This window comes from Misgurnus anguillicaudatus, chromosome 3, assembly GCF_027580225.2.
Source record: "Misgurnus anguillicaudatus chromosome 3, ASM2758022v2, whole genome shotgun sequence".
Taxonomy (NCBI): Eukaryota; Metazoa; Chordata; class Actinopteri; order Cypriniformes; family Cobitidae; genus Misgurnus; species Misgurnus anguillicaudatus.
Genome location: NC_073339.2, coordinates 9,802,707 through 9,817,081, shown reverse-complemented (window position 1 = coordinate 9,817,081; position 14,375 = coordinate 9,802,707). Strand labels below are relative to the sequence as shown.

The window sequence follows — 14,375 nt, the reverse complement described above, 5'->3', positions numbered from 1 at the left end:
CTTTACCTCATAAATTGAGAATGCATAAAAAAGACAAACAAAATGTATGACAACGCAAACACGGGCACGACATGACATCTTTTATCAGAAGGTGCACAGCACTCCATCTGACTATAACTGTACAGTGAAATCTACTGTAAATATGCGCAATATTTTATACAGCCAACCAAATATGAACACGTTAAAAAAAGCATTCTGTACTCTTTTTCATGTAAATGCAGACAAACAGATTTCCAAACATGTGTTGAGTTGTTCATGTTGAAGTGTGCTAGAAAATAAAATAAATCACATGCTAAAATATACAATAAAATAAACACTTGATTCATCTAGTCAACTAAGTTACAAGGATACATAAATCCTCTATACAATTTTACCGTAAAGCACGCAAGATTAAAGATGTATGAATAACTTGCAAGTTATCGAACTAAAAATATTTATCATGCATTTAAGTTCAAAGCTAAATTATTTGGGGGCGGTTTCCCAGACAGGGCTTATCTTAGTCCCAGATTGAAACACACGTTTGAGCTCACTTAACTTAAAAACTTGTACTGACATATATCTCAACATATATCAAATGCCATTGTTTTGTCTAAAGATGCACACTAGTAGTTTTTTTTGTGTAATAACTACTTAATGTCCTAATATTACGGAAGAGGATTAGGGCCACTGGTGAAAAAATACCTGAATTCCGACTTTAATCTCAGAATTCAGAATTATGACTTTAATCTCAGAATTCAGAATTATGACCTTAATCTCAGAATTCAGAATTATGACCCCAATGTCAGAATTCAGAACTCTGACTCTAATCGCAGAATTCAGAATTCTGACTCTAATCGCAGAATTCAGAATTCTGACTCTAATCGCAGAATTCAGAATTCTGACTCTAATCGCAGAATTCAGAATTCTGACTCTAATCGCAGAATTCAGAATTCTGACTCTAATCGCAGAATTCAGAATTCTGACTCTAATCGCAGAATTCAGAATTCTGACTCTAATCGCAGAATTCAGAATTCTGACTCTAATCGCAGAATTCCGAATTCTGACTTTAATCTCAGAATTCCGAAGTATGACTCTAATCTCAGAATTCCGAATTATGACTCTAATCTCAGAATTCCGAATTATGACTCTAATCTCAGAATTCCGAATTATGACTCTAATCTCAGAATTCAGAATTATGACTCTAATCTCAGAATTCAGAATTATGACTCTAATCTCAGAATTCAGAATTATGACTCTAATCTCAGAATTCAGAATTATGACTTTAATCTCAGAATTCAGAATTATGACTTTAATCTCAGAATTCAGAATTATGACTTTAATCTCAGAATTCAGAATTATGACTTTAATTTTTTAATCTTTGAGATTGAAGTCAGAATTCTGAGATTAAAGTCAGAATTCTGAGAATAAAGTCAGAACTCAACCATCCCTCACCAGTGGCCCCCATCCTCCTCCGTATAATATAACTAAGACCTAGTCCTGGATTAATCTAAACAGTCCGGGAAACCGCCCCTTAGTGTTTTAAGTAGAAAAACTTCCAGAAACATTTTGTTTTTTTGATGAGGTTGGATAAAATCGAAGCGCTGAGATGGTTTAATTGAGCTACATTTTTACATTGCATAGCAGTGCAGATGCAAAGCGCACTTTTCATACCACAGTGATGTCAGAAATGCATACAGTATGGCTGATATGCTAAAACATAATGAATATGGCTGCTGTTTAAAGATTACACAAGTATTAGGTAGTAACCAACAAACCATATCAATAGTGAAAATAAATGTGTGCCATTGAATTGAACCAAAACAAATATAAAATCATAATTGTTTATATGTTTGATTGGCAGAATCAATGTGCGTTTTTTTCTGATTGGCCTTTAAATCATTCGCTCACTGACATCAAACATTGACTAGTTATAGCCTGAAGCTGAACAGTCGTGCCATCTTAAAAACACAAAGTTAAATCCCATTGTTTCAACACTGGAAACAAAAATTCATTTAGGGGAATACAAAATATTAAACCACATCATTCTTCATGCACCATCATTGTCTAGTGACGTCCCACTAAAAAATCCACTATTGAAGTTTAAATAAAACTGAAACGTATATAGCTTACGACAGTAATTACAGGAGCGACGGTTTTATTTTAAGACTGTAAGGCAGATGGCTGCAGTGATTCAGTCGTGTGTGTGTGTGCGCATACAGTATATGTAGTGCATATATGCGGTGAGATGTTTCTGCCGTTACGCTTTTTTAAAACCCTGTGGATTGGACGGCGGGTACGGGGTAAAACTTAGAGATTCGGCTCTGGCTGGAGGGGTTAAGGCATGTAGACTCTCCGGTCATTTTGAAGAACGCTTCTTGTTCCTGTAGCTTACGAGCAAACTCGTCTTCAAGGGCCTGCAAACAGAGATTAAACATGACATTACTAAACCTAAGACATATTTTGAGGGTAATAGAAAACTTTCCTAATGTGATGGAAATATATTTGTAGCAATAGTCAACAATATATTGTATGGGTCAAAATGATTAATTTTTAATGCCAAAAATCATTAAGATATAGATCATTTTCCATGAAGGAAACATTTCCTACTGTAAATGTATCAAAAAATTATTTTTCATTAGTAATACGTTTTGCTAAGGACTTCACTTGGACAACTTTAAAGGCTTTTAATTTTCAAATAGTTGTATCTCAGCCAAATATTGTCCTATACTAATAAACCACGCATGAAAAGCTATTAATTTTTATTTAGCTTTCAGATTATGTATTCATCTTAATTTACTCTTATGACTAGCTTGTGGTCACAAATTATGTTATTTCACAGTTATCCGAGGCAAGATTAAATACCAATGACATTTCGCTGTGGGCGGAGCTACACTGCTTGATGATGTGTGAACACCATAGACCGTTAAAAATATGGACGTAGCATCCGTGACATCACTCGAAGGTTTGTGAAAAGCTTTTTGAAGCCAATAGTGGGCAGAGCCTGCCGTCGGCATCTTGGCCGCGCGTCACTGCGCATCACTCGCAGATAATCGAAACTGAGTAAAGAGGCGGGACATGGGTGAAGCTGAGGTGGCTGATTGCTGAAACCACTCCCGCCTGGCTCGACTGTAGTGACAGCAGTAGCAGTTCACCCGTCACTCAAGTGGCCACGCCCTTAATTATGGAAACATTATTTTCTGCTGTTAAGTTGAGAAGGAGGTCTCCGTGGAACAAAAAGAGGCGTTTCCCAATTTTGGAGCGTTTTCAAACTGACATAGGTGTTTTTCCACCTCTTTGTCTGATTGGCTCAAATTGAGTGGGCGATTCCCAAATCAGGGTTTTCACACCTAACTTCAAATTCAAGGACCTTTCAAAGACTTTCCAGGTCCAAAAGCCTCAAATTCAAGGACTAAATGTGGGACACATTTCAAGTGAGAGCAAGGTTACAACGCGTTACCTTTTAAGATACATTGTTACAGTTCACTTTCGAGGGAACTCGCGCTGAGTCACTGCGGTGACACTTTAGGTACGCCTCCAATGGTAAGTGTGTCTGAATGTGTATATCAAATTCAGCCAATGGTGAGGCTTAACAAAGAAGACAGGGTGACGCGGGAGCCAGGAAGTATATCGCTATCTGAAATATTGCCAAAGATGGCGTTACAGGTACGCAGGAAGTATGGCCAGGGAGACGCAGCGTCTCGTTCCCTTCTCAGGGAACAACAGTTACATACGTAACCTGAGACGTTGTCATGTGTCAAACACAACTATGCAAAAAAGCATTTTGGTATGAATCAACATTCGCATACAGAAGATATAAGCATTTAGCATGTGTGCTTATAAAGTCTAGAATATTATCCTACACTACACAGGGAATAATATGGATTTTTTTTCCAGAAAACTTCTTGCATAAAATAGATTCAAGCCCTTTCAATGACCTGTATCTATGCATGTATATTTTCAAAAACTTCCCAGGGCCTTGAATTTTTTTACCCAAATTCACAAACTTTCACGAATTTCAAGGACCTGTGGGAACCCTGCCAAATGCATTTTTTAAAAGGAGGTCTCTGCGGAACAAAAATAGGCGTTTCCTAATTTTGGGGCGTTTTCAAACTGAAAGAGGTGTTAAAAAATAATGATGGCTTTCAGGGCTTCCATACTTTTTTGATTGGATGGTTAAAAACGCCTAATCCCAGTCTAAAAAACACCCCAAAATCGGGAAACGCCCCTTTTTTGTTTCGCAGAGACCTATACTTCATAAAGTTGGGCATTTTAACATGGGGGTCTAAGGAATTGACTGCCTTTTGAAGTCAGCCTCTAGGGGCCAGTCGATGAATTGCAGTTTAAGTCAATTTCGTACTGGCTTCATTGGAGAGATCAGAAGGTTGCCCCTCGGTGAACACTTAACACTGAACATAACTAATATCGACTGTTTATTGCATGATTTTATTGCTACTACATAAAAAAATTGGAAGGAAGCACAATATTAATCACTGTTGTAACTACATTAATGGCGCTACAAGAATGAAGATGTGGTACCATCTTGCGGGGTTTGAGTTTATCTCTCCAGTCCTTGAGCTCCGCACTGTGTTCCTCATCCAGCTCCTTCAGCTTCTGAGTCTCGTGCTCGATGAGCAGATGGCACTTCTCGTTCTGTAACACAAAAACGATCAGTTTTGGACTTTCGGGTTAAAATACTGCCTTTCTAACCATTAGGCCATGCATCCGAAATCTCGTTATGAGACAGTAGGTACTGAATTAATTGAAGTACAGACAATTTTTAATAAAACAACGCCTCTCCTTCTTCTTTGTTGGATAACTCCTCTCCTGGGGGCTTACAAGATAGTAAAGTGTCCATCCAAAGAAGATTTCAGGATGTTGCGGGAGCAAGTGACGTCACAGACCAACTGACAACGATTTCATTATCGATTTTATGGATTAGTTGTCGCAGCCCTATACTATGTAGTATGGAAGTAGGTGTTTTGAACCTACAGCGTTTTGTTAACTTGGCATCTTTAACCAGTATACCGAGTTTAGTATTTTGTACCTGTAACTGCTGGAGTTCTTTGACATTCATGTCACATTGTGTCTGTAGGTCCCTCATCTGATTCTCGTGTTTCTGGAGTTGATGGAGCCTCTCGTTCTTTTGCCTTTTCTCCTCTTGTGCTGCAAACTGTGCAACACGACACACAGACATAAATACATCTGCTAATACACAAAACGTTATGCAGATGATACTTTTTTTATATGGTAGTATAAAGTAAAAACCGGTAACAAAATCTGACCTGTTTAACCCTCTCTCGCTCCAGGTCGGGTGTGACCGCCGTGACGCTGATGCGCAGGCTTTTTTTATACATGGCCATACGGGTCTTGCCGTCACTGCGCTGAATCTTAGGCAGTCTTGTCCTCTCCTGAGTCTGTTTGGTCTTCAACTCTTCTATCAAACGTTGGTTATATCGGTGCATCTGCTCCATTTCCTGTACGGAAACACCAACAGTTAGCAAAAATCATACTGATGTCCACCATTTACTGCGTTGTAGTACATTTAGCTGCTTTTATCCAAAGCGACTTCAAGCTATACATTTCTTTCTGTGATTGAACTCATGACCTTTGCCCTGCTAAGGTCAGCTACAAAAACACGTATGACATAACTGAACTGGTTGTTCTGAAATCAGAGACAAGTTAACTGTGTTAAAGGCATAAACACGGATACAGAAACGGCCCAACCTTCTCGTGTCTTTTGAGCAGCTGGTGTCTTTGCATGAAGTACTGGTCCTTAAGCTGCTGCTTGAACAGCTGGTGTTTCTCCTGTAGTTGGCGCTCTTCAAGCTCCCACATCGCTGCTTCACGTGCTGTAGAGAGCACAGGAGAAAAACCAAGTGAATCAAATATCACGTTATTCTTAACTAATTCACCGCCAGCCTTTTTGAGAAAAGTTGCCCACCCGCATTTTTGTGATTTTAACAAAAGTTTCACAAAATTCCTTGCAGGAAAAAATATCTTCTATAAATATATAAACATGCAAATATATCAAATGAAAGAACACTTTCAAACAAACAATAAACAAACAAACAAACAAAATGAGGAAAAACGTTTCATTATATATTTACTTTTTCCACTTAATTTAACCACTGAAATATGGATATTTCTCTTCAAAAATACAACATTTTGAGCAAAAAGCTTTAAAAAAGTGCGTTTTTGTAAAGGAAATTTTTGTTAGAGATCAGAGTCAGAATGACTATCAAACATAAAGGCAGTTAAAATAAATCATTAAATCTTTTTAACTTCCGTTTTTGATAAATTCCATCTAGTGGATAAAAGCGGTATTACACTTTGAAATTCGTCCAAAAAGGCATATTTATCAGTTAAATGTTAACACATAATTGACGAGATAACTCGTCAATGGCGGCAAAAGAGTTAATGGCATCATTAAAGGGCACCTATTATAAACATTTTGACAAGATGCAATATAAGTCTTGGGTGTACCCAAAATGCCCCAACAGTTCAATTGTTTAAGGAAAACATCACCGTTTTTCAATATTTTACTATGTTCTTACCTCAACTTAGATGAATTAATACATACCTCTTTTTTTAATTTGTGCACTTTTAATCTTTGTACAGCGCTTCTTGAATGTGTTAGCAGTTAGCCTGGCCCCATTCATGCCTATGGCTCCAAACAAAAGTTTTATTTTGTGCCACTATACTTACTTGTGTAACTACTCATGTAACAATGTAAAAATAAGGAAAACATGGAAGTGTTTGGTGGCTTCTAAATGTATCCCTGTTTGGAGCCATAGGAATGAATGGGGCTAATGCTAACACATTCACGACGCGCTGTACAAAAATTAAAAGTGCATGCATCGAAAAAAGATAGGGATGTACCAATTCGTCCAAGTTGAGGCAAGAACATAGCAAAACACCGAAAAACTGTGGTGTTCTCCTTTAAAGCATGTCCAAATTGCCCCTATTTGAGCAGGAACAAAAAAGTGCTGTTTTTATGTGTGTACCTTTAAATGCAAATGAGCTACAGGCTACTCACGCCCTTAAAGGGATAGTTTACCCAAAAATGAAAATTCTGTCATCATTTACTCACTTTTATGTTGTTACAAACCCGTTTAAATTTCTCTGTTCTGATGAACACGAAGAAAGATATTTTGAGGAATGTTTGTTACCAAACCGATCAGAAGCCCCTATTCACTTAACAACAGTATTCTTTTTACTACTATAGACGTTATTGGGGCTTATGATCGGTTTGGTCCTCAAAATATTGTCCTCTGTGTATGCATGTTTGTAACAACATGAGAGTGAGAAAATGACCCTTTAACAACAGACAGTGTTCGCTTTTGGTTAAAAATAGATCTGATTCCTGTGAATACAATACTATCTTAACATGCATTAGCGCTACAACATGCTAACAAATGCATTTAGTAAAACTTTTTGGTAAAATTAACCAGTCAGTCAGTGGCTGTGCATGGGGCTTTGTTAGTGTGACATCACATTAACAAGAGAATCTAATGAGACTGCTTTGGTTTAATGAGGATTAAAAAGAAAGAAAGGGTGGACTTTTTTTAATTGTAGGGTGGTTGTGTTCACACACTGCCAACACACAAGCAGTAAATGAACAGGTGGGAGGCAGAAATAACAACAAGCTTAATACGAAAGACATCCGACCTCTCAAAAGTTGCTGTTTGTGGTTGAGGCAGTCCCTCTCAATGGTGGCCAGCTCATGTTTTTGTTGCTGTATGATCTTCTTCAGAGCGATGTCCAGATCCTGCTGTTGCTTTTGAAGAAACTCCTGCTCCTATAAAACACAGCAAGAGCTTTTAAAATCCACACGAATCGCTCATATCAGATGGGGCAATGATTTTCTGCTTACATGCCTTACAATCAAAGCATGCAACACCACAAGTACTGTGTTTAATGTGTACATTTATCACAGTGTAAAATAAACTATTAAAGGTGACATAGAATGATTGAACGGAGTATTTATCCTTGTTCTGTGATGTGACATGTAGACAAAAATGTTTTTGTTTGGGTCTGTAATGCCTTAGAAGCTTCCAAAAAACCTCTCTCATATAGCTCTATTAGGGTGGGGGATTTTAAACAAGTGGTTTTGCACCTATTTGGCTCCCCCTACTGGCTTAACTTGCAATCTCATTACTGATTGGCTGACTTTGCTGCCACTCAAAAAATGTAGCCAATTATTTTAAAGTGGAGGGGCAGTTAGATGCCTGTGATGTCATAAGCATGTGTTTTTTAGATTGGGCTGTTTTCTGGCTGACATTTCTAAAAGAGGAATTTCTATGAGATTGAGATGTTTAGCATGTTTAGCACTTTTTGTATGTTTGTGGATGTGGGTAGACTACCATTATTCAACAAAGACAAGGTAAAAATGGTTTTTCAGTCTCTGCCCCATTTAATGTAAAGGGATGAGACAAGAATCATAGAAAAAAAGCCTTTAAAAAAACATATCACCACAGAAACCAATATGTGGTAGAAAAGCTCCCGAAAAAACCCGGAGAATAAATATAATGAAGAAAATTCTGGAGGTATTCCGGGTCTTTATGTTACCTCCTTGCAAGGTTGGATTAAATCTTTCCTGAAGCGCTTCAGGAAGCCACATCTCTTACGTTTGGATGAGAGCTCCTGTGCTCCCCGAAAAATACCAGATAGGAAACATAAAAAAAGGTTTGGGTGGATTTCAAAATGCGAAGTGAAGGCAGGTTAAAGCCGGCTTACGTGAAAATACATAAATAGCGATAAGGAAAATGAGTTTCAGGCATGATTTTCAGCATCTTTGCTTATCTTGACAGTGTGCCAGTGGTTACTGGTTAGCACATATTACAGAGATGGATATCGTAAAGGTGCAATGTGGGAATTTTAGCGGCATCTAGTGGTGAGACTGTGAATTGCAACCCACTGCTCAGTACACAGCTCACCCCTCCCATTCGAAACCAAAAAGAGAAGCTACGGTAGCCACCACAGGACAAACCATCATCATCTGAGACAACGTAGGGATAAAGTGTGCTGTATAGTGCAGTTTGTCCATTTAGGGCTACTGTAGAAACATGACGGCAACCATGTAAAAAGACCCGCGGTGTATGTACATAAAAACGGCTCATTCTAAATGTAATAAAAACAATACAGTTCATTATGTAAGGTCTTTATACAACACTGATAATAGTTATGTGTAGTATATTACATTTCTGCCTACAGATCCTTATAAAAGTCAAACATTGCACCTTTAAATGTACAGTAGTAAAAACAGCTTGATTAATACTAATGCTGCGTTCAGACCAGCCGCGGTAAAGGCATCAAGCGCGAGTGATTTCAATGTTAAGTCAAATGTAAAGACATGTTGACGCGCGTCTTGAGGGCTCGCGGCGCGATTACGCCTCATTCGCATGCTAGTTCGCGCGAATGCCGCTGGAAACACGTAAGTTAAAAAATTTTAACTTTGGCGGAAAAACATGCCACGTTAATAATCAGGAGCCTGCTTTTAGTAGTGACGTGATTACAGAAAGCAAGCTGAGTCGCAGAAGCCCCTCCCATGACACGAATTTCCGTGTGAATGTCTCGATGACTAGAATTTCACGTGTGCATGCAGCGAGTAAACTCAAAATGTTCAAGCGGCAAACTATACGCGGTAGACGAGATTTTGACGCCTCAAACGCAGATGGCGTGAACCCACGGTAGGGGTCAGAGAGAAAAATTTATAAAAAAATTTTTGTCATCTGTCCATTCAGACTTTACATTTTATCAGCATGCAAGATTTGAACCTCTAACCACTGCACTGCTAACACAATGCTCTTCCACCAAGTGAGCTACAAATAAAGCTAAATTATTATTTTTAGTTAACCATAAGTAGAAGTAGTCGTAAACGCCTCAGCACCTCTTTCTTGCGGTTCTTCAGCGTGTTCTGGAACTTGGAGAGCTCCTTCTCCTGTTCAGCTTTGATTCTCTTGGCCTCGTCTCGGAGACGCTCCGTGTGTTCCTGCTCCAGACGCTCGATCTTCTGTTTCTGCTGCCGCTCCAGATTCTCCACCTCCGTATCATAGTGACGTTTCTTACTCTAGAAAGCCAAGACAACAACAATTACTGAAAATAACTAAAAGTCACACTATAGAGATCAACTTAACCCTACACAACCAACTAATATATCATACAGTTTAAAAAAATTCATCTCAGGAGTTAGGAAGAGTCATTTGAAGGTATGTAAATCTTTGCCTTGACTGCAGACATAATGCCAATTGGAAATTGATAAAATAGTGAGATGAGCGATTAGATAAGACTACACTAAAAATCGCTGCTGATCGGGTTAAACTAGGACAAGTCCCGGTGGAGTTCTTTAATAGTCTGACACAGATTATAGTCTCCAAAAATAAATAAGCTATTAAGCATTCAATGTCATGCTGTTGGGTTGTCAGTATTTCTGTGTTTTGTGTCACCATTTTGGGCAAATTAATGTTTCTATATCTAACAAACTATTAGTTCAACAAAACTTCTACAAATAAAGGACATATCAAAATTAGGGACAGACAGGTTTTGTTGTTGGATTAGTGAGGTCAAACAGTTTATCTGCTTTTGCATATAGAAGCAATTTTACTACAGCACTAATAGACTATTTCAAAAGATGTAAACAACACTGGTCCAAAAACACTTCCTGTTTCAATTCGTGACTGTTTTTTATTTTATTTTACATATATCATTATCTTTAAGATTTTTGTTTAACTTTTTGATTCAGTTCTATATGTTCTTTTGGTTGTATTTTATCCCAACAACATTTATCTAGTGTTAAAAAACTGAAACAGGAAGTGCTTCTGGACCAGCATTGTTTACATCTTTTGAAATGGTCTAATAAGACATGTGTAGCAGATGCGTCCCTTTATTACTGCATAAGATCCTTTAATGAACTATACTATTGCAAATGTATTGACTTTTACCTTGCATACATCATTCATTGATTGACACCTTTATTTTGGATCCTGGATGTGACTTAGTTTCAACAAAAGGTGGTTTAAACATAATAAGGGCTTTTTACACCCGGTCACTTCATGCGTTTCTCTGATAGGATAGCTATTCGATCGTAAAAAGGCCAGGTGTAAATGCCCTCCGAAACTTTTTCGAGATGGATTTAAATCCGATCGCTCAAACCACTTCAGGAGGTGGTCTGGGACGCATTTCAGAAGAAACTGGAAAAGTGTAAATACATCTGCTTGATGAACCACATGTCAGCTTCTAACTCCTCCTAAACATAAGCACGTCACCTGGAAGTTAGGCAGCAATGAGGCAAACAAACAAAGACGACACGCTTATTGCTTTATGGAGTGATGACAGCGGGTTAAAAAGCTTATTAGAAGCAATAAAAGAGCCCAGTGACAAACTCGAATGATATTAACTCATTCCCCGCCAGCCTTTTTATAAAAAAGTTGCCTGCCAGCATTTTTGTAATTTTACAAAAGTTTCACAAAATGACTATCAGGAAACTTTTCTTCTATAAATATATAAACATACAAATATATCAAATGAAAGAACAGACTCTTTGCTTTCAAACAAACAAACAAAAACATGAAAAAATGTTTCATCATATCTTGATTTTTTTCCTCTGCTTATTAATTCTTAAATATGGGTATTTTAAAAAAACAATTTAAAAAAATTGCAAAAAGCTGAAATAATTGCATTTTTGTTAAGGAATTTTGTTAGAAATCAGATTCAGAACAATTATCAAAACATGCACAGAGTTTAAAATTAGTCAAAATAATTTTGCTTCAGTTTTCTAGTGGATAATCGCAGTATTACAAATTAACAAAAACTCATCAGGAACACGGTTTTTTTAATACAAATGTTTTCTCTTAATTGACAATATAAGTCATCAATGGCGGGGAAAAAGTTAAACAAAGAAATAAAACTTCGAGTTTTGTAAACGCGTTTCTCCGTCATGGACCTGTATGTTAAACCAGTGGTTCCCAAACTTTTTCAGCGTGCGGCCCCCCTTTGTGTACAGTGCATTTTTTCGCGGCCCCCCGAAAGAAAATTTATGACAAAAACAGTTTTAAAATGTAATATTTTAATTAAACAAAACATATAAAATTATACATAGTAGTGCTGTTGGTTAGTTGGCTTATTATTTTTTAGGTTTAATTACACAGAATTCATGATAAATTCATGTATTTTATAAAATGTCATAAAACTGGGGCCCCCCTGGCACCATCTCCCAGTTTGAAAACCACTGTGTTAAACCATCACTCCGTCACTCTCCTGCTGCTCTGTAATGTGCGCTCCAGCTCATGCCGAGCAAGGAGACACGCGTCCCCTGCCCAAAATACAGTACAACATACAGTGAGTGCTCCCTTTTGTTGCATAAAAGTCGACTTAAGTTTTTTAAAGGTGGAGTAATGAATAATGTATTAGCATTTTGCGCAAGAGTAGAAGATCGGATTCATATCTGTTTTGCCGAGATAGCTATCCGATCAGAGAAAACACATGAAGTGACCAGGTGTAAAAAGGCCTTGTGTTTAAAATGCTTTGTTTCCTCTTACTCGTGACCTCCTGTTCGAAGCGTTTGTAGATCTGCTCTTTCTGTTGTTGGAGTTTATTGCTGAGCTGCTGTTGAGCTCTCTGCTCCTCTTTCTGGAGAAGTCGGAGTTCTCTCAGCTCCTGACGCCTACAACACAAACATATATCGTCCCTTTAGGACTGATCCAACATCTGACCTATTTTGAGTCTTGACCTTTTACATTCAATATAAAGGTCCAGTGTGGGTTTTTTAGTGGAATTTAGCGGTGAGATTGCGAACTGCAACAAAGCTTAAATTTGAAATGCAATGAAAAGCTACGGTAGCTGCCACAGGACCATCATAGGGACGATCCTTTTAAAAGTCCCATATTGCACCTTTAATTCAGTCGTAATTTTAAGAATAAGGCCAAAAAGCCCACCTTATAACCAATGCTTATGGATGCAAGACCATTATATTTAATTCATTATAGGTCTGTTTGTTTTTGTACAGGTAGGGATGGGGTAGGGTGTGCCATTTTTATACTCAAGTTATTCACAAGTCAAGAAAAATAAACAGAGCTAATCATCCCAAGTATATTTCAGAATTACTATTTGTTGAATTAAATGAAATTAGGAGACATAAAATCTGTAAAAAAAAAAAACTTGTGTTATGCAATTCAAAAGATAATTATCGGATCATATTAATATGGAAATGATTGTTTCTTATAAATGAAATGTAAATAAGTGATTTATACACAAAATATATTACATACCAGCAAGGCTATAAAAAGTTTTTTTTATATATTTTACGGCCCAAATTTCACTTAATATAAAGTTACTTAATAAATTCCATAATACAAAATCATTGTATAATTCACAGAAATAAACTTGTTCCAAAGCTAAGAAAATACAGTTTCCCATACTCTTTTAATCATAACAGTTTTAGGTTAACCAATAAATCTCAAAATCATGTTGCTTAAACATAAAGATAAGACTGCAAATAAAAAGCTGAGAATTAAACAGCTTTTTTGGATATCACACAATCCAGCCAGCCAGGATGTAACTGCACTGCCCGACAGGAACAGGAAGTGTCATTCACATCTCCATCTTTCATTTCCCGAGCTAACAGCGCATCTGCTGTTTGAATAGTGTTAACTGGGACATATTATCTACAACATTCACTAACAAACAACATCTCTGTGTAGTTTTAAAACCCTGCCGCCCCCTCTGTGTTTATATTCTCTATGTTCAGATTGTGATTGGATACTTGACTACAATCTATTCTGCAAGCATTCACAAAGGTGCTGGTGTAAAAAACAAACAGAAGGCAAGGAAAACTTAAAAGTTTAACAAAAGCATGAGACAAATTTAGTAAATGAGCGAGGAATTAAACAGGGGATGGCTCACCTGAGGAACCTCATTTCCTCATTTTTGGTGTCGTTGTCTGTGATGATCTTAGATGTGGTCACGCTGACCTCCACACCGTCCACCATGAACTTGCGAGTCTTTTTCATAGTTTTTTTCTCCCTCTTGTTATCCTAGAAAAACATTGAAGAAGTTTTAAAACATGAGTGTAAGAACAGTGTTTGGAAAAACCGCAACGCGCAGTGTTTGGAACACAAGCTCTCAACGGAAGAATATACGGGTGTGAGGCGTTTACAACGAATGCTAAAATACCTGTTGGAAAGCATCTTTTGCAGCAATTTTTGTGTGAGCATATCAGTGAACACCCGTGACCACTCGGTGAGTTTCACGTCTTTGTAAACGAAAGTTGAATGAATTTTAGGAAGGATTGTTCCTGTGCACCTATAAACCCATTGTAGAGGTGGGAGGTGAAACAACAAACACCCGAAAATTCTCGGGGCAGCCGCACACGTCAAAATTTCAGTCAAAACCGTTCCACT

The 14,375-nt window shown here is 37.6% G+C and overlaps 1 protein-coding gene across 2 annotated transcripts in view; it reads right to left on the bottom strand.

Annotated features, from left to right (window-relative positions):
* Positions 1 to 59: 59 nt before the first annotated feature.
* The window catches only part of slkb (STE20-like kinase b), a 29,734-nt gene continuing 15,418 nt past the window's right edge, over positions 60 to 14,375 (bottom strand). The window contains exons 10-19 of one of the 2 annotated variants that reach the window (XM_073861069.1): positions 13,879 to 14,009; positions 12,518 to 12,640; positions 9,869 to 10,049; positions 8,548 to 8,622; positions 7,648 to 7,777; positions 5,704 to 5,828; positions 5,262 to 5,453; positions 5,024 to 5,149; positions 4,516 to 4,629; positions 60 to 2,393 (exon numbers count right to left, since the gene is read on the bottom strand). In XM_073861069.1, coding sequence (XP_073717170.1) covers positions 2,247 to 2,393; positions 4,516 to 4,629; positions 5,024 to 5,149; positions 5,262 to 5,453; positions 5,704 to 5,828; positions 7,648 to 7,777; positions 8,548 to 8,622; positions 9,869 to 10,049; positions 12,518 to 12,640; positions 13,879 to 14,009 — 1,344 coding nt within the window. In that variant the 3' untranslated portion in view covers positions 60 to 2,246. The remainder of the gene's footprint in view (positions 2,394 to 4,515; positions 4,630 to 5,023; positions 5,150 to 5,261; positions 5,454 to 5,703; positions 5,829 to 7,647; positions 7,778 to 8,547; positions 8,623 to 9,868; positions 10,050 to 12,517; positions 12,641 to 13,878; positions 14,010 to 14,375) is intronic. The other variant, XM_073861071.1, reaches the window with a different exon arrangement.